At 48.1% G+C, this 23,519-nt stretch overlaps 1 protein-coding gene across 1 annotated transcript; it reads left to right on the top strand.

Annotated features, from left to right (window-relative positions):
- Nucleotides 1-3,296: 3,296 nt before the first annotated feature.
- On the top strand, nt 3,297-22,475 carry GPR55 (G protein-coupled receptor 55). Its single transcript, XM_007966599.3, has 2 exons — nt 3,297-3,984; nt 18,327-22,475. The coding sequence occupies exon 2, from the start codon at nt 18,461-18,463 to the stop codon at nt 19,418-19,420; it is 960 nt and encodes a 319-aa protein (XP_007964790.1). The 5' UTR covers nt 3,297-3,984; nt 18,327-18,460; the 3' UTR covers nt 19,421-22,475.
- Nucleotides 22,476-23,519: the final 1,044 nt, after the last annotated feature.

Here is a 23,519-nt window from a genome sequence, read left to right as displayed (position 1 = left end):
GCTGACTGTGCAGGGGAGTCATCCGGGCTCAATGTATAAGTGGGGCTTGGTGGCCGGATGTGGTGGTTCACACCTGTGATCCCAGCACTTTGGGAGGCCGGGGTCGGGGGTTGCTTGAGTCCAGGAGTCCGAGATCAGCCTGGGCAGCATGGCGAAACCCCATCTCTATTTTTACAAAAAATAAAATAAAATAAGTGGGGCTTGGGAACAGAAGTGATCCTGACAGAATGGGAGGGGAGAGACCAGATGGGAGCCATAGGGTGGGGCCTGGGGCAAGTCCCTGCCTAGCCCAGCTCTTGGAGCTCAACCCTTTGTGTCTGTCTCCAGGCCACACCTGGAGGATTGGAGCAGAGGGCGGGGGACAGGTGCTGCTCATCTTCCTCTCTTGGCCTCTCCTTCCTAAGTTCCCCTGCCTTCCTCTCTCTGTTGGGGCTTCCTCTGATTTTTCCTTGGGTCATGAGGGTCCCATTATCAATGTTACTCCTTTTTTTTTTTTTTTTCTCCTTCAAATAGATCCAGTAGGGGAGACAAAGGCAGGCATAAATCAATGAGGAATGCGGGCCTCAGTCACCGCTTGAGTACCAGGCACTTCCTGGGTACGCTTACCCCTGTTACCGTGTCGACTCCTAAAACAACGTTTTCTGAGACAGGTACTGTTGTCTTCTTCAGCACCACTGCCTGGTCCCCAGGAGATGATCCACAAACATTTTTTGGTTGAATGGATGTGTAACTCCAATTTGCGGCTGGGGAAATGGGCTCAGAGAGGTTAGGCAACCAGCCCAAGTTGACAGAGTTCCTTTGTGGGGAGTGGTGGCTGGAGACCTTCGGAGGCTATCTTCAGAGTCTGGCTGCCTCAGATGCCCTGGACCCTTCTTTCAGACAACCTGATGCCCCCACTCCTGCCCTCTTTCCTTCTTATTGCTGCTGGTGCCCTCATCCCAACCCAACCCCTGCCGCCCCAGTGGGTCTGTCACATACTGCTCCTATGCCAAGTGTGTGTTCCCTGGGACCCTGGGGTGGCCCATGCCCCTGGTTCCTGCCTGGCCAGCTTCCAGCCTCAGCTCCTGCCATTCCCCTCTTACCCGGGGTGCAGAGGGTGCCCGGGCCCTCACCAACACCATGGCCCTCCTGCCCGTGCCTGCACCTGAGCTGCCCTCCTCCAGCGTCCTCCTCCTTCCCCGTGTCTCTGAGGGTTCAGCTCTTGTTCCTGCCCCTGCTCCCTGACTGGCTCTCTGGGGCAGGCTCAGGGGCACTTCTTGCACAGCCCTGGGCCAACTGGTCCCTCTGCAAAGCCCCTGGTGGGCAGGTTTCCTCCCTGGAGGGAAGGAATGTCCCAAAAGGGCAGGGCCGGGCCTTTGGCTGCTGAAGGAGCGAATTTCACCAGCGTCAGGGGAGGATGTGGTGAGCGCCCGGCTATCCTGGACCCGCTCTTTGGTAAACACAGTCAGATTTACTTGTTCCTTGCCCTAGAAGAAGCTGGTTCCTGAAGCTCCGAAGCTGCCGCACTGGTGAAGTCGAAGGTGTGTGCCCCCAAACTCCCCAATTCGGGGTTCCCAGTCTGGAAGACAGGCAGGGACCCGTCCAGGCTCCCAAAACCTCCAAGTCATTCTGGATGGTGAGAGGGTGGGTGGGACTAGGGTGAGAAGTTTCAGGAGGCTTAAGGGAAATTTTCTGAGAAAGTTCATCCTATTTATGACTCCTCAGGGCTGTGACAAGGGGAGGGGAAAATCCAGATGGACAGACCTGAGCCGTAGGGTGGGGCCTTGGGCGAGTCCCTGCCTAGCCTGGCTCTTAGGAGCTCAAACTTTTTGAGTCTCTCTGGACACACGTACCTTGGCAAGGGATCCCCCATACACCTTGGACATCCCCCAAGGTATCCAAGGGATACCCACAGGAGAGGGAGGTACTGCAGAGCAGCTCATGTAGTACTCTAGCTTTTGTGCCAAAAGCGGGAGAAAATAAGAACTCATATGTACATGGGGCACAGAAACTCTGGAAGAAACTTAACAGTGGTGCCCTGGTGGGGGGAGAGGTGACAGCTGGATTTAGGAGTGGGACAGATATTTTCCTATATGTTTTTACATATGTATTTGAATCATGTGCATGTTTTCAAAAATGTAAATAACAAGCAACAGCAATAAAATACAAATATTCATTTATTAAAAGAAGGTAGCCAGGGCCGGGAGCAGTGGCTCACGCCTGTAATCCTAACACTTTGGAAGGCCGAGGTGGGTGGGTCGTGAGGTCAGGAGTTTGAGACCAGCCTGACCAACATGGTGGAACTCCGTCTCTACTAAAAATACAAAAAAAATTAGTCGGGCATGGTGGCGCAAGCCTGTAATCACAGCTACTCAGGAGGCTGAGGCAGGAACATTGCTTAAACCCGGGAGGTGGAGGTTGCAGTGAGCTGAGATTGCGCCACTGCACTCCAGCCTGGGCGACAGAGCAAAACTCCATCACACACACACAAAAAGGTAGCCAAAAGGTAGCCAGAATGGGAAGTAGACAAGGATCCCTTTGAGGAGGGGCTGAGCAGAGACACTGCTCCCTGCAGGCCACTCAGTGTGGACGCCTTCCTGGGGCCTCACATGGCAGGCTCTGGGTACTGAGGTGGGTGCCAGACACCTGTATGTGTCTCCTCCCTGCTGCTGTCCCGACAGGCTCCTGGCCTCCTCCTGCACCCAGAGTGCGGGCCTGGCTGCCCCACCTTGCCCAGTAGCCAGCCTTTGGCTTAGATTGGGCTGGGGGCCCTACAGGGGGACCTCGCTTGGGGCAGGACTGCCCAGTGCCCTGTCTTGGCACGCAGGCCAGCTTGGGGCTCCATGGCCTGGAGCAGGGAGTGGACTTGGCACAACCCATCGCACAAGCCCAGGTGAGAGCTTAAAAGCTGTCATGGTTCCGTCAACCTCTTTACCAGACAGTGGGAAGACCCCGCTCCAGAGGGCCAGGTGGTTCCCCTGCAGTGACTTGCAAGCTCGTGTTTACAGAGGGGACCCATGTGTTGGATGAATCACCCAAAAAACCCAGGAGTAGTTTCTATTCCTGTAGACACCTGAAAGTCCCAGCATGCATGGCTTTTAAAAATTGCTTGTGCTTTGGTCGTCCGACAGGGCCTCCCAACACCTCCAGCTGCATCTACCAGGGTAGACTTCAGCCCAGACTTTCCTGATGGGCTGGAATCTATGAGGGCGCTCAGCTAATAGCCACTCAAGCCCACGGGTGAGTCTCAGCCCTCCCAGCCCTGAAGGTGGGAGATGCCAGGGAAATCTCTGCTTGCAGGGCCCTAGGAGGCCACAGACCCAAGGCTGCCCCAAATCTCTGTGCAGGCCTGGGACAGAGAAGCCGAGGCTGGGGAACCTGTGGGACCCCACTGACCATTCTTGCAGACACACGTGGAAGCTGAGGTCTCCTCCGAGGCTGGGCACGCAAGTCCTAAACTGGAAGTCCTAAACAGCACCACCTTCCTTTGCTTTCTGTGGGCAGCAGTTTCAAATCCTAAACCCCCGAAGTGCTGGAAGTCACGACGGCCTTTGTCAGGTGCTGGGAATGGCTGCTCCTGTGTGGTGCCCCTGTTAGAGCATCTGCGGTGTGTGAGAGGCTTCCTCTTCCAGAGGCTTTCCAGGCCTTGACACATGCAGTGTGATTTTTGGCTTTTTGGTTTTTTGTTTTGTTTTTTGGCAGCTGCGGGATGGGCGTGCAGATCTTCCAAGAGGGCAGGAGAGTGCAGACCCTCCTCCTGGAAGCTGCTCCCCATGTCCACACTCTAGTTCCATGCAGCCCCTCTGTAGACCCCTGAGCAAGAGCCCCTAGGCCAGACAGGGTGTCACAGGAGCCACTCAGAGCATCTGGTCCCACCCCTTTATTTCACTCACAAGGAAGTTGAGACCCAGAGAGGGGAAGTGACTCTCCCCAAAGCAGGCCGGCAGCCAGGCCTGGAGGAGAAATGACATCTCAGCCCTCTCCGCCACACCGGACCACCAACAGGTAACAGCCTCTGGACCATTTAGAGAAACTGAGGCATGGATCCTCTAACCTGACCTTGCTCTTGTGGACTGCAGGTAACTCTCCTAAGATCAGGGGCCCGTGTGGGCCTGGGCTTTGTGCACACCTGCCCCGATGCAGCAAGCAGTCCCAGGTGTCAGGGCAGCGGTGGCCTCCAGGCAGCCTCCGTGACAGTAGCAGCGGCAGGCAGACCTGGTTTGTCCCCGATTATGCGTGACATTTTTCTACGAACCCTCAACTTCCTCCTGATCTGAGTCAGGGTTGCAGCATCATGTCGGGTGGGGAAACCTCCCCACAGGCAGCCTGGGAGCCTTCCCTGGGGTGTGTAGCTCGCTTGCCACGGCCCTCCACCAAGCCCGCTGCCCATTCCCCAGAATCTTGTTGGGAAACCACCAAGGGCCAGAGATGATACTGTCTCAGGGATCATCCTGCAGCCCTGAGCAAGTGCTTATTGGGGGCCAGGAGCCTAGGAGCCCAGGCTCACCCACTCACCAGCTGCTTAATTTCTCTAGCCTCCATTTACCTCTCTGGGGAATGAGGCAATATACAGTTTCTTCCTCACGGGGCGCTCAAGGGCAGTAAATGATGGGGAGGGGCGCCCTGGCTGCTAGCCTATATTATAGCTGCATTGTTCTCGAACCCTAGCCAAGTGTCTCTTAGAAAGGCTGGGCAGGAAGACACAGTAGCACTTAGAACCCCGAAAATTCTAGATTCTTCCCTGCGAGCGAGAACACAAAGTCAGGACATGTTTGGCTGGCCTGGCCTCACCTGGGCTTTGTGCTGCCCGAGGCAATGGGGATGAGGGGACAGGGCAGAGCAAAGTGCCGCGCACAGCTCTGTGGAAGGCAGGGTTTGCCTTTGGTTCTGAGCAGCTGTCCCAGCTCCAAAGGGAGCACCAGTGACTGTGGAGCTGCGGTAGACCCGGCCATTTGTTCCGTCATTTCTTCTTCCCCTCTTTCATGCAATAAGACCTTCCCAAGGGCAAACAGTATGTGAGGCTCAGCGATAAAGGTGAAGGGGACATGGTCCTGGTCCTGGGGTTGCTGCAGGACAGCAGGGACACACTCCCCCTGGGATACACTGAGGACTCTTCATGGTGCCCACTCAGGATGGCACTGGGAAAACCATATCGGATGACGTGAGTGAATCCGGAAAGTGGGCATTTGAAGGAAGAGGTGGGATTTTCAGCAGTGGAGGAGAGAGTTCAAGGGGAAAGAGGAGCATGAGCATGCAAAGAAGTGAGGAGGGGGCTTGGCAGGTCCTGGATCCCAGGTGCTGTTGCTGGTGATGCTGATGGGGGCCAGGGTGAGGGAGGAGGAGAGACTCAGAACATGAGTTCCAGCTGGTCCCTCACGGTCTGTTAGACCTTGGGTAGACTCTTTAGCATCTCTGAGCCTCACTGTCCTTATCTGTAAAATGGGCATAATTAGGGCAGCCTCCCAGGAGTGTCCTGAGTTCCTGTCGTAGAGCACTGAGCACACTGCTGACCACCTCTCATGTCCCCAAGCCGGCCCCTCCACTCCCCCAGCCCCACTCCAACACCCCCGCCCAAGCTTCAGCAACATTCAGGCATTCGGGAGATTGTGGTCATGTGCTCTGTCCCCTCTGTGTCCTGTTCCTTCTTGCATCATGGCCCCCAGATGCCCAGCTCAGGCACAGGTGGATGACTTTATTCACACTATGGTGTTAGTGGTAGATACGCTGCGTATTCTAACTGTGGCATTTTTGGGGGAGCATTCCAGGGCTCCTCAAATCCATCCCTGTGGCTGTGCCAATGCTGATTTTTGAGGCTCTGGCCCTGCCATCTCTGAGGTGGTTCACGCTACAATGCTCTGTGCAGATGACAGCCTAGCACCTGCAGGAAGGGCCACCTTCTCAGCTGCAAACCTCCTTAGGGTTGTGATCTTGTTGCTTGTGTTCTCTGGAAAGTCCAGGCCACCGAAAGAAGAAAGGTAGGTCTGGTGTTTCGAGGGTTTTGAGGCCTCAGCTGTGCAGGCACCTGAGGCTGCCGCAAGTGGGACGCTGGATCCTTGAAGGTGTGGGCAGATGAGGGTACGGTGGACCACTGGCAGTTGCGAGAATCCCAGCTGCAGAATGTAGAGAGTCAGCAGTTAAGAGCCAGCACAGGCCGGGCGCTCGGGCTCACACCTGTGATCCCAGCAGTTTGGGAGGCAGAGGTGAGAGGATTGCTTGAGCCCAGAAGTTTGAGACCAGCCTGGGCAACACAGTGAGACCTTGTCTCTACAAAAAATAAAATATTAGGCCAGGCGCAGTGGTTCACGCCTGTAATCCCAGCACTTTGGGAGGCAGGTGGATCACCTGAGATTGGAAGTTCGAGACCAGTCTGACCAACATAGAGAAACCCCATGTCTACTAAAAATACAAAATTAGCCAGGCATGGCACATGCCTGTAATCCCAGCTACTCAGGAGCCTAAGGCAGGAGAATCACTTGAACCCAGGAGGCGGAGGCTGCAGTGAGCCAAGATTGCACCATTGCACTCCAGCTTGGGCAACAGGAAGGAAACTTCATCTCAAAAATAAATAAATAAATAAATAAAATAAAATAAATAAAGAAAGAAAAAATTAGTTGGGTGTGGTGATGCATGCCTGTAGTCCCAGCTACTCGGAGGGCTGAGGTGGGAGGGTCGCTCAAGCCTGGGAAGTTGAGGTTGCAGTGAGCCTTGATTGTGCCACTGCACTCCAGCCTGGGTGACAACGCAAGACCCTAACTCAAACAAACAAGCAAGCAAACAAACAAACGAGCTAGCACAGTGAGGCCAGGGCTCTGGGCTCGGGGCTGAGCAGGACCTTGAAGATGGAAGAAATGAGGTGGAGCCCCCCAAGCAGAGGGAGCCAGGAGGAGAAGCAAGGCCTCTGCGCTCCACCCCAGTCCCTTTCCACACTTGACATACTTTCTCTCCTTTTCACCAAACATTGGAAAACAGCCTTATATTGAAAGAAGAGTTAAATACTTCAGGGTTAAATATCAACAAACAAAAACACCCTTCAGTAAGACACTGCTGTGTGTACGAATTCTTTCTACAGCACTCTGGATAAGCACCTCACCTTGCCTTTGCTTGCATACCTCTGGTAACAGAGAGTCCACCACATGATGAGGCCGCTTTGCTTTTACTCTCGGACACTCTGGCTGTGAGATAGGTTTGCTTTCTGCAGCATTTGGAACCCATTCCTTTTCTGACCCGTGAAGTCTTATGGTGGAACACGTCACGAGCACTGGAGGATGGATGCCCTTGTGTCTTTCCTTCCAGGGATTAGGAGTATCTCTAGGCCTTTCTGCGTCTTCTCCCATGCTGTGGTTCCCTACCCGCTCCGAGTTCAGCCCCTGCAGACAGACAGCCTTGGGTCCCAGGGTGATCAGAGCAGTGCAATGGCCATGGTCACTTCCACTCCACTTCCAGGATCTCTGAGTGTAGCGTTGGCTCGCCTCGTTTCTCCTTTTCCTGTTTAAAAGAACACTTAGGAATTCCCACTTTCATTTAAGTGGTGACTGCATTTGTGTTTTGTGTATAAATATTGTTTCTTTCCAACATTTCAGCAACGTACGTCTGATTTTGTCTCTAACTCACACGTTAAGAGGCTATGTAAGAGAATGCATAGAAATGCCTATTAAATATTAATATCATGGCGCTGCAGCTAAGTGTTCAGGACCAACAAACAGCTATTTTCTTTGTGGTCTAAGAATGAGTGTAAAATCGCCATTGCTGTTGAGGACTTGCCTGTGCTCGGGAACGGGATAAATTTTGTGAAAGACCCTCTCTATTCTTCTAAAGAGAGCATAGACCCTTGATTTACCATGTACTTCTCCCTGATCTGCTAGGCCACCTTATTAATTGGGTTGTTCAGAGCTCTAATTTCTCTGTCTATTTGATCATGGATATTCTACAGGAGGGGCACTAAGGGCTCCAGCTACACTATATTTCCATTTTTAAAAATTTCTTTTGCATTTCCTGCATGGTCTCATTATGTACTTTTTTGCTGTGCTAATTGGAACAGAAATTGAGTGTTTTATGTTTTCATTATTTATTGTAACTTTCACTCTTGTGGAGTCCCCATGTTGCTTTCTCAATTCTTTTTACTAAAAAAAATTACTTTGTCCTATTCCCTTCCTTTCTAGCACAAAATGTGCCTGATAAACCAAAGATTATGCTATCATTTTACTCTGTCTGTGTCTTTTCATTTTCTTGGTGCTTTTCCTTGACCAGAGATGACTGAATTTTGTTTTTTTTTTTTTTAATTGATGGTTGGTTTTTAATAGATTAATATAGGGAGTACTAATAATTGTTGATAATATTTGCATAAGCCTCTGTGAGGTTGCCCCTCTGTTTTCTATATCGTGATATTATGGTTTTTTCATTTTCGGTTTCTACTGTGAATCTTCTCTTCCTTTTGTCCCGTTAAGAGAAACAAGGTAATTTAACCTAAATACTCAATTTGGAAAATGTTTATGTTTTTGACTTCTTGACTCTACTGATAGCTAGCCAAGCTTTGGGGGGATTCTATTTTAAACCTCTTTTCTCATCTTCATCTACTCTTCACTGTGAAGCTGGCATTTTGTCTCTTTTATGTCGTCTTTTAGTCCTTATGTAATACACATTTTTATGATGTGATGGCTGACCTGTGAACAGAGGAAACTTGTTTTTCAATTTTTTTTTTTTTTTTTTTAAATCATGAATCAGGTTCTTGTTGCTGTTCTCCCATCACTTGGGTGGGACTTGCTATCTCACTTGACACTTCCACATCTCTGTCTCACTTCATGCTTCGTTCCCAGCCCCATCTTGAAATGCTCATCTCTGAACCTGAAAGGTCATGCCTTATCAGCTGAGCTTTGGTGAATTCAATGCGTATCTTTTAATTTTGTGTAAACCTTGCACCCTGCCATGCCTCAAACACAAACCCAGACCGCAAGTTGTTTCTCTGATATAGAAGGAAAAAATTGAAAGCTGTCCTTACTGGTCTCCTTTTTCCCCACCAAACATTTTATTTATTTATATATATACATAAATATATATATATATAAAATCTCAGGTTTTCATATTATCTTTAATTAATTAGAAAAACACACCAAAAAGACGAGAGAGATAAAGGCAAAAGATTTAAAAATCACCCACCATCCAACTGCTAGAATGCAACCACTGGATGGGATGTAGAAATCTTTTTTTAGGTTTTTTGTTTGCCCCTCTATGCGTGGGTTTTTGTAATTTTAATCACAGTTGAAATCATTCTGAATGTGTCTAATTCTACAGTTTGTGGGGTTTTTACTGAACATAATCAGCATAAACATAACAGTCAGACAGAAAATTTTTCCATTGAGTAAATTTACCACAGTGAAATTAACCTCTTGTTGGCATTTAAATGTGTATGTATTTTTTACTATTAGAAAAAAAAATGTGGTAATACATTGAGGCGAAGAAGAAGAAGAAGAAGAAAAAAATGCTAAGGTGGACATATTTTTGTACACAATTTTTCTTCTTTCATATAATTTACTTAAGGTGAATTCTCAGAATCACTGGATTAAAGTCATATGATTTTCATGGCTTGTAATAGAAATTATCAGATCCCAAAAGTTGTGTGCTAATTTGTACGCTTACCAGCATATTGGTGACTGGTTTCACAGAACCCTTGCCAAATTCTTTGTTAAATTTGATAAGCAAAAATGTTATCTCTTTGTAAATCATCTTCTGGGAACTGCCCGTGTCATTGGCTTATTCATCTATTGTTGGTCTTGATATTATTCATTTTAATATTCTCTTCACAGAGAAAGAACGTCATTTATCTGACATTGGTTGTGTTTTGTTTCTTCGAGTATATTATTTTATGTTAAGACTTTTTAGCAAAAAGACATTTTTTTTGTGCAGTCAAACCTGTCCTGTTTATTTTCTTTTACTTTGATTTTCAGTTATACTAAGTTGACAAAGAGCTTTTCCCCTTAGTGATTTTATAAGTTGTTTATTAAATTTTCATCTAGTTTTTCTACGGTTTGATTGTTTTGAAATGTAATTCCTTAATGAATTTGGAATTTCTTTTGAGATGCCGTTTAAGATGAGACTCTAAGTTGGTTTTACTGCCAAATTGTTAACTGACAGTCTTAACATAATTTCTTAACTAAGCCTTCCCTTTGTATTATTGATTTTTTGGGGAATGCCTCATTTATTCTTGTTTCTGTTAAATGTGTTAGTGCATAGTCTTGAGATTTCTGGGTGTTAGCAAATGTCTGATTTCAACAAGAATGTCCTTATTATTTTACCATTAAATACGAAGTTGCCATTGGTGTGAGCAATTTACTCTTTGTAAGAAGTATTTTCCTATTCCGTTAGTTAAATAACTCTGACAAACTGTACAATTGGATGACTTTTTATTTTTGCTTTAACGATGGGATACAAGACATTAATTGATTTCCTAACACTGAAACTATCTTACATTTCTATAGTAAATGTGATTTGTCATGATGATTTATAATTTTAATGTACTGAATTCCATCTAGTAATATTTCAATTAGGATGTTTGCATATATATTCATAATTGTATTTTGAGCAAATTTGTCTCTTGTGCTGAGTTTTGATATTTGGATAAGTTAGTTTAACAGAAATTCATTAATACTATGTTCTGAAATACTTTATGGGGTACAGGGATTACCTGTTGCTTGAAAATTTGAAATAAGCTAAAGCCTATTTTAAGAGTAATTCTTTGATAATATTTTCAGTTTCTTTTATGGATATTGGTCTAGTCAACTCTTCTATTTGCTCTTGGGCCAAACCTTGTATAGATGGTGGTAAATTATTTTTTTTGCCCCCAAATCAACAACTACATCAAGGTTTTTAAACAGATCAACACACAAGTACTAATGCATTTTCTTGCTGTTTTTGCTCTCCTCTCTAACTAAGCTTAATGTCTTCTTTCTTATTTCTAGTTATGACCATTTGAGTCCTTTCTTCTTGATCATAGTTGTTAGAGATATAGGTATTGCTTCGTTTATTGCTTCTGCTCCAAAGGAACCACCTATTAAATGTGTCGGTTCTGATATTTTCTGTTTTCTAATTCATTTATTTCTGCTTTTATCTTTTTACTTTTTCCTGATTTCCCTAAGACGCTTTTTCCCTAAATGCTCAAGTTAAGTGCTTAATTCATTTATTTAGTTTCCTTAAAGAAAATTAAAGCAGTTAGGGCAATGTATTTATCTCTGAGAATAGTTTTTGGCTGTATCCTGTGAAATTCTTTTTTTTTTTAAACAACCAATCCAAAAAGGTCTTGCTATTCTTCCCATGTATTTGGTTTTGTAGTTCTCACTTTATTTTTAAATAGCCATTGTTATTATTATTATTATTTTGAGACAGAGTTTATATAAACAGAGTCTTACTTTGTTGCCCAGGCTAGAGTGCAGTGGCATGATCACAGGTCACTGCAGCCTCGACCTCCTGGGCTCAAGCCATCCCCTTGCCTTAACCTCTGCCTCTGAGTAGCTGGGACTATATAGGCACAAGCCACCATACCCAGCTAATTTTTTTTTTTTTTTTTTTTTTTTTTTTTTTGAGACGGAGTCTCACTCTGTCGCCCAGGCTGGAGTGCAGTGGCGTGATCTCGGCTCACTGCAAGCTCCGCCTCCCGGGTTCACGCCATTCTCCTGCCTCAGCCTCCTGAGTAGCTGGGACTACAGGCGTCTGCCACCACGCCTGGCTAATTTTTTTTTTTTTTTTTTTTTTTTTTGTATTTTTAGTAGAGACAGGGTTTCACCGTGTTAGCTGGGATGGTCTCGATCTCCCGGCCTTGTGATCCGCCCAGCTAATTTTTTAAAAAAAATTTTGTAGAGACAGAGGTTTCACTGTGTTGTGAGGTTGATCTCAAACTCCTGGGTTCAAGCAGTCCTCCCTCCTTTGCCTCCCAAAGTGCTGGGATTACAGGCGTGAGCCACTGCACCCAGGCGGGCTGTATTTTTATTTTCTAGGTCTTTGTATGCAGTCAGAGAGTACAGCCAAAATAATTTCTGTATTTTTTTAACGGATGGTTTTGCTCTTGTAAGGTAGATAATTCATTTTTAGCAAGTGTTTTTTGGCTGTTTGAGAAAAAAAATGGATTACCTATTTGTTTAAAACCAAACCCAACAGTCGTTAATTAAAGTGTATTAATCATATTATTTATATAATTCTATGTCCTAATTTATATTTGTTCTAATCTATAGTATATGAAAATCTGACACTGCAATTTGTTTTTGCCAATGGCTCCTTGAATTCTAAGAATTGTACCTGATGTACTTTTGTATACCACCATTCGGTGTATAAGATTACTACATTTGCCCTCACAATTGAGTTTTTATTTTATTCTATAAAAATAAGCTTCTTAATCCTGATGAGCAATTTTGTCCTGCAATTCTACAAGTCTAGTTTTGAATATTACCTCCCTGTCTTTCTTTTTGTTTGTATTTGTCTGTTCCATCGTCACAGGACTTTTATGTGGAACATTTCTGTGTCATTTAAGTGTACTCTTCATAAGAGCAAACAGTTATATTTTATTTTTTAATTGAGAATGTTAGTAAAATTTGATTTTTTTGCACTTATTATTGTAATTTCTATGCTGTTTCTTTTCCTGTTATATTCACTCCTTTGCTATGTAGTCGATTTTGTTTCTTTTCATCTTCTTTAGTAATTTTGAAGGTAGGCATCATATTTTTAATAGTGGTTACTTTAACGTTCTCAAGAATCTGACACATATTCCTGTAATTATTGAAGTAAAAAAATGAACAGAACAGAAATATTAGCAATAGAGCCTTTGCTTCACCCCAGGCACTTACTATTACCCTCCGTTGTCCCCACCCCTACAACACAAGAACATTCTTCCTGCTTTGTTAATTTCCCCACAATATTAAGACTTGTCTCTTTCTAGGGACACGGATCATCTCTTTTTTTTTCTTAGAGAGAAGGTCTGACTCTGTCACCGAGGCTGGAGTGCAGTGGCATGATCATGGCTCACTGTAGCCTCAAACTCCTGGGCTCAAGCAATCCTCCCACACAGCCACCCAAGTGGTTGGGGACCACAGGCACGAGCCACCACACCCTACTAATTAAGTTTTTTTTTTTTTTGTAGAGATGGGATTTCACTATGTTGCCCAGGTGGGTCTCAAACTCCTGGGCTCAAGCGATCCTCCCACACAGCCTCACAAATAGTTGGGGACCACAGGCAAGAGCCACTACACCCTACTAATTTAAAAAAAAATTTTTTTTTTTTTTGGAGAGATGAGGTTTCACTATGCTGCCCAGGCTGGTCTCAAACTCCTGGGCTCGAGTGATCCTTCAACCTTGGCCTCCCAAATTACTGGGATTACAGGTGTGAGTCACTAGGCCAGCCAGATAATCTCTTCTGTTTTTTTTTTCTTTTAATTTTAAATCTGTAACTATATTCATCATACCTTATGTCTCTTTCCACAGTTTCCTGCTTTCAATTCAATGCTCAGTTCCAAGCTTTTCTACCTTGATGTTTTCATCCTTGCACTCTTCTCAGTAATGATCTCTTGGAGGCCTAAAGTTTTGGGGTGATTATTTTTCTAGAGGCCGCATCCACCTGAGACTTGCTTTTTGCATTCTTTATGCAGGAACACCTGTTGGATACGAAATTCTTGCACCCAGATCTTCTCCCTCAAGCCTCTTCTGGTGTTAATTATTTTTTCAGAGATTTCCAAGGAACTTGGTTTGTTTATTCATGGATGTTTGGGAGGCTCTGTCTTGGTGACATTTAAACATGTCAGCGGGACATTCAGAGGTGTCAGCAGGACCCCTGGGAGTGGCTCTCTCCATAGCTTTTGCATGAAACATGGAGCTTCCTCTCCTGTGTTGTCTCATTTACTCCACGGTTCGATTCAGCTCCACCTCTCAGCCACCGTGCTGCTGCTGACTCACAATGGTTTGGGGTCCTTTCACTCCATTCACAGATGCTATTTGCTTGACCCATGACCTTTGCTCACTCAATGCTATTTCCTTCTGGAGGAGGCTGGGACTGCCCCATTCCAGTCCTCTAGGAGGCGAAGGTGCCCACCCATCCCTGCTGCAGATGATAGAAAGGCAGCACTCCACAGATGGTGCTGCTGGGATGGAAACTGAGAGTGTCTCCACTGCTGCCTGTGACACAGATCCCAACACCAATGGCAGCATCAGGACGGCCCCTTTGCAGCTATGCAGGGGTGCTGCTGAGACCGCCCTGGAATTCCAGAGAGCCCACTCCCAGGATCCCTGACCACAGTCAGTGCAGCTCTGCTGCTTCCGGTCCATGGTGACATTGATGCTGATGCCACTCTCCTTGGGCTGCTCCCAGACAGTGCCTGAGCCCGGCAGAGGCACTAGCCTAGGACGATTTCTGCGGATGTGGGGCTCCTCCAAGAGGCAGCCTTTGCTCAGAGATGCCCCATGGCTTGGCCAAGAAGGGCTGAAATCTGCACTGCTGTCTGAAGTCCTTCCCACCTTGTCCTTCCTTCCCTCTCTCCTTCCACAGAGTCAGACCTGCAGGTGGTCTGAAGGCTCACCCCACCTCCTCCTGCTCCCTCTCCCCGCTATCCTTCACGGACACTTCCCCTGTTCAATCTCTGAGCTGTCTAACACTGTCTTAGCATCTGCTTCTCAGGGGACCTGAAGGGACTCAGCTTCCCACCCAGCCAACTATAGTACCATTGCTTGATTGGGGTGGACCCCTGGGTTGGCCAGAACAGGAGCTGCTAATGGAATGGCCCCATACCACAGGTCAAATGGTGCTAGTTGCTGTTCCCCTGCCCCGTTCCCCTCCCCCACCCACAAGTAGACTGGTTTTTATTAGCAAACTTCTTTGAGAAGGATGACTGTTTCATCTCTTGCTGCAGTTTGGAGTGCATTGATGCCTTTTTATCTTACTTCAGTGAAGCTCCTGATTTTTTTGAAAAAGATTCTAAAAAGATGGTTTCCTTGGACTTTCAGAAGGAATTCAGATTAATTTTTCAGATTCTCTTCTCACTCTGCCATTAGCTAGCAGTATTTTTTTCAACCTAATTTCTTCTTGCCAGCCCATAGAATGCCTTCTCTGGCTTCAAAGACTACCCTCTGAGAAGCTTGCATTTGAAATCTGTCAGTAATTCAAATGTGACCTTTAGAATAATCCTACTGGGGAATACTGATGGCCAAATTGTATCTATGAATATACCTGCTACTGTCAATGGAGACTCATCCCAGCATCCAAGGTTGTGTGCTTTCTGTCAGACCACTTTCCTCCTGTTGTTATTCGTTTGTTCCCCCAATTCAACCACACATTGCGTCTGGGTTTGGGTTGAACTTTGAGCATCACTGATTTTTTTTCTTGGCCACTTTGAACCACCAGCAATATGCTGGACTCACCCATGGAGTCGGCCGGTAACAGTTGACAGTAAGGGCCTCTGAGTGTTGAGTTTTTGTCATTGGTGGCTGCTTTTTCTTAATTGGTTAGTGTGACCCAGACAAAGACAGATGTCCTCAGTTCTTTTTTCAAAATCTTATTGGATATCTTTAAACATAAACTTATATTCACTCTTATTTTTGCGGTTCTTGGTTTTCTGCTGTTTCTGGTCTTGAAGGCAACTTCTCCAAGCCAATTCCATCTTCCTCTTTGGTGTTGCAACATTTCACATTTAAACTCAAACTGGGCTTTGACCTGCTTTTCTCATCATTTTTGAAATTTACTTTGTGAATTCCAAGCTATTCTAGTAATTTTGTGAGCTAGGCCTGTGGCCATTTCAGCATGTTTAGAGAGGAGGTGGCCACCACAGCTTGCAGATTCTGAGCATCCAGAGTAGGACCAGTGACTACTGCACACCCCCAGGGGGCACCATCCCCACAGACCACAGGACACCAAGGCTTTGAATAAGAGGAATTACATTTTCCTAGATCTCTCATTACATAAATCTGTGAGAAAAGTTAACATATTGGAAACCACAGAATCTTTAGAGCCACCAAATCAAGTAATGCATGTTAAATGTTTTGTGCATAGTGCCCAGCGGATGATATATGTGTACCTATAAATATCTATCTATATATATCGGTTTTCTTTTTCATTAGGGATCAGAGAGGGCTTGGGAATGGTATTACAGATAAGATCTTAAAAAATACCCCAATTTTTTCCTCCCACAGGCCCCCAGTAGTGATGAAAACCAATAGTAGAATGAGAATTCGGTTAGCAATAGCAGCACAGCAAAGAAATAAGTCACAGGAATGCTTATTGTGGAATTCGTTGTTTCCTGGTAAAACACTAGAAACCTAAATGTTTATGAATAGGCTACTGACTAAATGAGTTTTTGTATACCTACACAATGGAAGGCAAACAAGCCATTCATATATGCTGATATAGACCAACATCCAAGAAACATTGTTGACTGAAAAAGCAAGGGACAGAAGCTGTATGCATATTATTTCCAAATTTTAAAGAAGTCATACATGTATATGTATGCATGCAGGTATTTGCATATATGTATCTACTTAGAAAATGTCTGGGAGGAGTATGCAAGAAGCTGTAAGCCATGCTGCCTTCAGAAAGGACAGTTGAGGCCTTAGGGTACAATGGAGGCCGACTTCCCTATGCATGTTCTTTTGTTCTGTTTGAATATCTTATTGAGTGCATGGAATACTTTAAAAATTAATAACAAGCTATGAAAAATAATAACAGAAGCTTTAATTAATAGCAGAAGTTTTAGGAACAGGTGCGGGGCCTCCCGCCTGTAATCCCAGCACTTTGGGAGGCCGAGGTGGGAGGATCACCTGAGGTCAGGAGTTCGAGACCAGCCTAGTCAACATGGTGAAACCTCATCTCTACTGAAAATACAAAAAATTAGCCGGGCATGGTGGAGCGTGGTGGCGCAGGCCTGTAATCCCAGCTATGAAGGAGACTGAGGCAGGAGAATCACTTGAACTTAGGAGGCAGAGGTTGCAGTGAGCTGAGATCGTGCCACTGCACTCCAGCCTGGGCGACAGAGGGAGACGCCATCTCAAAAAATAATTAACAATAATGGCTGCAGTGGTCACTAGTACAGGATTCTCTGGTGGGAGTCCATGCTGATGTCTCCTGCCTGGTACATCAGTATCTTGGGATCTTAGCCCCTGCTGGTCAGGAAGTCATGGAAGGTGAGAGAAGCACAGGAAGGCAGGTCTCACGGCACGACCCGGCTACACTTGCTCACCCAGCTGCTTGCTGCCGAAGTGGTTAAGGAAGACGCCAGGCATGAATGTCCTTTCCATGCCATGCCCCAGTGCTCTAGTGAATGTGGTACGTTCCATATCTAAGGCCAGTCCAAGTCGATTACACCAGCAGCGTGGCCTCACTTGTGGGTAGAGGGAAGAGTGGGTGAGAAAGGAGGGAGTGGGGAGGTGGGCACAGGTGGGCTAGTGGGGAGAGGGTAGAAGTTGGGTCATATTTGAGTCATCTTTCTACCAGCCTGGTTCTGGATGCCTGGGTTGAACACTTGGTTTTGTCCTGCTCTAGAGCTACATACCTTAATAAAGAACCCCACAATGGCACTCACCCCCTCACCCCAAATTGGTCAGATTTGGACCACACCCCCGTGCAACCACACCTATAGCCTTGGTCCTCCTGTCCCTGAGGCCACTTCTAATTTTCTGCCTGACTAAAGACCTTTCCTCACCCTGTGGAGACCTCAGGGCCCCACTCCATTCCCTTTGGGAATGCCCTTTCTCCCACATCTTCCCATTTTCTATCTGGTTTTCCCTTTGGGGAACAAGAGGCTGCAGCAGCTGCAGACCTTATATCTTGGCAAATATGAATCCCTGACAAGGGACTCCAACCCTCTGCCTGGAAACCCAAGCAAAAGTTGTGTTGCTTATCATATTCTTGGAGAGTCAAATGTCTGTCCCTGAGTCAATGAACTAACCAACTACTGTGTCCAGAGGAATGCAATGCTCTGGTGCCAATCATCCCTGGTTGCAGGTTAACTGTGTCCAACCATCAGGAAAGTGGGTGGGGGGAGGACAAAGGGGATAAGAGGAGCTGAATCCTGGAAACAGCATTTGAATCCCTGGTCCAGTTGCTCCTGAAGTCAGCCCTACCCTAGTTTCCATATTTTCCATTATGTGAAACTCTCTCTTTGCTTCAGCCTGTTTGGGTCTGGGTATGTGCTGTTACTTCTTTCAACAAAAGGAGTTCTGATTTAAAAGATAGATGTCCATGCACAGCAGGGTTCTATATTTGTCAAAGAAAAATGTGTGTATGGTAGAAAGAGAGTGAGAAAGCGAGTCTGGAATGATATACACAAAAAGTAACATGTGCATCTGGGCAGCAGGATTAAAGGTAATTTTTCTTTTCTGTGTTCTAGTTGTGATTCAGTGGGCACGAATTGCTGTATGATGCTGGGGAGGTGTTTGCAATTCTTGACAAAGTCATTTGAATCCATCACTTCAAGAGAGTGAAAGGAGCCCCGTCTGATCTGTTGGTGTTGTAGGAAGAAACATGAGTCAGCCAAACACCAGTGGTGACTGCCTGTTTGATGGCGTCAATGAGCTGATGAAAACCCTGCAGTTTGCAGTCCACATCCCCACCTTCATCCTGGGCCTGATCCTCAACCTGCTGGCCATCCATGGCTTCAGCACCTTCCTTAAGAACAGGTGGCCCGATTACGCTGCCACCTCCATCTACATGATCAACCTGGCGGTCTTTGACCTGCTGCTGGTGCTCTCCCTCCCATTCAAGATGTCCCTGTCCCAGGTACAGTCCCCCTACCCGTCCCTGTGCACCCTGGTGGAGTGCCTTTACTTCGTCAGCATGTACGGAAGCGTCTTCACCATCTGCTTCATCAGCATGGACCGGTTCTTGGCCATCCGGTACCCACTCCTGGTCAGCCACCTCCGGTCCCCCAGGAAGATCTTTGGGATCTGCTGCACCATCTGGGTCCTGGTGTGGACTGGGAGCATCCCTATCTATAGTTTCCATGGGAAAGTGGAAAAATACATGTGCTTCCACAACATGTCTGACGATACCTGGAGTGCCAAGGTCTTCTTCCCGCTGGAGGTGTTTGGCTTCCTCCTTCCCATGGGCATCATGGGCTTCTGCTCCTCCAGGAGCATCCACATCCTGCTGGGCCGCCGAGACCACACCCAGGACTGGGTGCAGCAGAGAGCCTGCATCTACAGCATCGCAGTCAGCCTGGCTGTCTTCGTGGTCTCCTTCCTCCCAGTCCACCTGGGGTTCTTCCTGCAGTTCCTGGTGAGAAACGGCTTTATCGTAGAGTGCAGAGCCAAGCAGAGCATCAGCTTCTTCTTGCAATTGTCCATGTGTTTCTCCAACGTCAACTGCTGCCTGGATGTTTTCTGCTACTACTTTGTCATCAAAGAATTCCGCATGAACATCAGGGCCCACCGGCCTTCCAGGGTCCAGCTGGTCCTGCAGGATACCACGATCTCTCGGGGCTAACAGAAGGACATCCTGTTCAGGGGAAGGAAGCCTTGGCCCTGAATTCTAGTAACGGATATTGCGTTCCAGGGTTTCCATGTGGAGGGATGATCCACGCCATCTTTACTGATGTGCTTCCCTTTGATGCCAATTGAGTGCCAGCTTTGCTCATTGTACCCCAAAGACCTTTTTTCCAGTGCCCAGACAGCTCCACATATACCACCCAGTGTTCAGGGATCTCTGAAGAACCCACAAACCAGGTCAATTACTGATTTCTAAGTCCAAAAACTATACAGCAGAAGAATTGAGAAAGAGAATGAGACCATGTGAACAAGGCTGTTTCCAACTCTCCCCATTTTCCTGTTTGACTGGGAGGTTCTGGAAAGAAAGAGAGAGAAAGGGAGAGGATGTAGAGGAGGGAGCGAAGAGAGTCAGTTATGGGGGAGAGTGTCTTGGGCAGAGGTGGGGTGGTAGGGATGAATGAAGCCCCTTTTTAGTTTGGGTGTCCCAGGACGGAGCAGACTTGCATTTTCCAGTCCCTTCTGGAGCTGTGTTGCCAAAAGCCTCACTGAGATGACAGCAAGTGAGAGTGGTGCTGGGGCTGGGCAAGTATGCATGGATCACCCCATGTTTCCAGTGGGCCTCAGAAAGGTGAAGCAAGCCAGCCACACCTTTCTGTGCCCATGAGAAGACTGCAGAATGACTGAGTGGGGGTGTTGATGACATCCAAGAGCCATGAGGGGAGGGGAGAGAACACTCCTGGGGAAGGAAGAAGACAGGCCCAGGGCTGGAAGCACACAGCCCCTCCCCCACCACCATCAGGGTGTCCACAGCAGGGAGTGTTGGTGCTGGCTCCGGTCGAGGAGAGGCAGTGGGAGATGGCCTGGGAGAGGGGAGACCCCTGACCTGCTTTCTGTCTTGAACAGACTGAGAAGTTGCTCATTCCATCTAGCTTGCTTGAAAACAACGGCAAAGAATCAGGCCTGCCTTGGTTCCACCATAGGAGGGTGGAGGAGGTGCTGTCTTACTCACCTGCATCCTGGCTGGGCAGTTGGCACCCGTGGCACTGCCCATGGAACCGTTCCTCCCTGGCAGTTGGGAGGGAGAAGATGAGGCAGCCAGGCACAAGGGTGTGGCCTTGAGAAAGAAGGCAAGGCGGGGGGGGTCCCTGCAGGTCCCAGGAAACTGTAAACAATTGAGTCATTCCTGGATGGCTTCTCGAAGAATCTGGAGGAGGAGTGCAAGTGACAGCGGAAGCCTCCCAGTGACTCAGCTGCTCCGGAGAGTAAAATGATGAGAAGGATCCACTGTGGGGTGGTTTTGCATGACAGAGCGAGTGGGGTGAGGAGTAACTGATGAGACTTCATGTGAGCAAGGTCTTTAGGAGGAAAAGCAACTGCGGTCTACTTGTAGGATCTGGGCTCAGTGGGGGCGGAAGGGCTTGGGAGGGGTGGCGGCCTGAGGGGAAGAAGAGAGGCATTTGGATAAACCAGGACCTGTGGGGAGGAGGAGGAAGAGGAGGAGGAAAAGGAGGGGAAGCTGAGCATTGGCCCTAGGCTTGAAGCCTGCAAGGAGTGCTGGATAGGTGGGGAACCTGGCCGAGCTGCTTCTTGCCTGAGAGCCTTTCCTGGCTGGCCTAAGAGCCATGGACAGGCAGGAGTTGCCTTCTCAGGAGCAGCCCCCACTGTTGCTGTGCTCAGGTGGCACTCTGTACACCTCCTCCTAGGTGGATGGAGGGAAGGGTGAGGAAGAGAGCGTCAATGAAGGGGTGGAAGTGGATGTGGAGGAGTGACCAGACCAGACCAGACCAGACCAGAGGAATCAGAGGCTCAGGCCCCCTGGGCTGGGCCTCTAGGAACCACAGCCACAGAGTCAGGCTCTGCAGACCCAGAGGTAAGGCTGCCTGACTGCCCCAAGTCCCAGACACACTCCTCTCCTTGCCTGCAGGCTGCCCTGTCCCATGGCTACCGTAGACAGAGACACCACCCATGATACTCTAAGGAAGCCAGACTTTCGCATGCAACAGGGTATTTGGGACTCGTTCGGGTCAGAGTCCATGGGTGGTGGAATTAGGGACAACTCTCCTCCCACTTCTTTCTCTGCACGAGGAGTTGGGAGCCTGCCTGGTGGAGCTGAGTGATGCCCTTCATGTGCACTTGGGTCTACCAATGTGCTTAGGGCCAGATGGGCTTCCTAAGAGACAGGGGTGGGTGGACCTGACCTCCTATCATCCCCAGTGATGTTCAAACATAAAACCTTATCTACGTGCAGCATGACTCTGTCCAGGTGACAGAAAGGGGTCCAGACTGCTGAGAGGAACTGACCATGTAGGGAGGGACGGGGAGGGGGCCAGGACCCATGGGGTGCATGACTGTAAGAGGTAGGTCCTCGGAGGGTATCAGCAGTCTCAGTGTGATGTGACAACTGGGACCCGTGGGTGGGCCCTGAGGACCCCTGACCCGTCCCAAAACACTGTGGGAAGAAGGGCCTCTTCTCCATGGGGACCTGTGTCTGTGGGAGCAGGCACAGGTCCATGCTGCAGGCCACTATGGCTGCTCAGCAGGAGGGCCGAGAGTTTGGACCCACATGGCTGCAACCCAAGTTGGCCCATAACCAGCAGTGGGGCCCAGCGGCACAGGAAGGGCGGAGGGTTAGCACTGGAAAAAAATGACTTGATTAATCTGATTCGCTAAATAAATAGATTCATGTGATGCCGTGTGACCTTGTCTTGGACTAAGCTTACTGGCCCGGGAGAAGAGCAGGCCCCAGATGGCCCCTGCCAGGTCACCCAACAATCTTGGTCTCTTCAGCAGCCACCTGGCCACCAAGTGTGGGGCTGCAGGGAGTGGCCCTCCCTGCTCAGGAGCGCAGCTGGGCCTGTCCAGGTGACCAGGGGCCAGATCCTTTGGGGTCTAGTTGCCACTCCCCAACATCCACATGGGTGCTTGGTTCTCTGTGGTAGCAGCCAGGCTGCACAGACCCCACATACCCGGCTGCAGTCGACCCCACCCTGTCCCTGCCACCTTGTCCCACCACCACCTTGTCACACCCCCACCGTGACACTGCAGCTGCTTCCACAGGCCCTGGCTCCTCTGCATACACGGGGGTGGGGGCCCAGTACAAGAGACCTGCTGACCAACTGAGGGGCTGAAGATACAGGGCCAGTGTCTACAGGTCTTCCACGGTGGCCCTTCCCTCCCTTCTCTGACCTTCTATGGTGGGAATCTGACTTTCCCAGGGTGGATTCTCCTAGGTTCTTCTCTGCACTTCGCAATGAATTTTGCTAGCCTGTGGAGAGCTCCCGGAAGCTGTGAACTGCTAGGCTCTGGCCTGGGCCACTGTGTCCTCAGGTCCCTGCAATCCTGAGCACAGCTGATCATGACCTGGGTGCTAAGGGCCACGGGGGACACCTTTGCTCCATCTAACCATCTCCTACTAACCTAGGAGCCACCCCCCATGTAGGCCATGTCCCCTTGTGGGTAGTGACCACCTCCTCTTGGCCCAGGGAGGATTTGACTCAGAGAATGTCAGTTCACAAGGTGCATTTGTCAACTATATTCCTCTTGAGTTACCTCTCCGGGGACCCTCAGAAGCTGAAAGTCATGATACTGATACTATGTAACTGCCACAGGATACTGAAGACCTCTGGAAGCGTAAGATAACACCCTTGTAGCAAGTGATCACAAAGGGATGGAGATTGCAAAGGTGCTTGAAATGACTGAGGCCTGGTAACAGTTGCAGAGATTCCTAGAGCTTAAAAAGGATTCGGTTAATAGATCAGTGGGGAAAGAAATTGGGCCGAGCCACTGTGTGGGTGTGAGGAGAGGGTGGCGTGCAGAACAGTCATGAGGTAAGGGTGGGGACATCCCCTAAGGAGGAAGAGCTGTGTGGGGACACCCACGCCAGACCACCCTTCGTCTGTCCTCAAGGGTCAGTTGTACTGAGGACAGCAACTTTCCAGGGCCAAATAAAGGCTGGCGGGGACCACTTGACAATCGCCACCACTAAGGAGGACAGAGGACTCAAAGACACACCAAAGGTGCCTTTTCTGGGGTGAGCACTCCCCTGAAACTACCATCATAGGCCCCACTGGCTTTATTCTGCCCAGAGCTGGCTTCTC

Source organism: Chlorocebus sabaeus, chromosome 10 (assembly GCF_047675955.1).
Source record: "Chlorocebus sabaeus isolate Y175 chromosome 10, mChlSab1.0.hap1, whole genome shotgun sequence".
Classification (NCBI taxonomy): Eukaryota; Metazoa; Chordata; class Mammalia; order Primates; family Cercopithecidae; genus Chlorocebus; species Chlorocebus sabaeus.
The sequence above is the reverse complement of the archived record's forward strand: the minus strand, read 5'-3'. Positions and strand labels throughout refer to the sequence as shown.

Bases quoted from the DNA above. Each gene is read 5' to 3' on its own strand.
- GPR55 (XM_007966599.3), top strand. From the start codon at position 18,461: ATGAGTCAGCCAAACACCAGTGGTGACTGCCTGTTTGATGGCGTCAAT.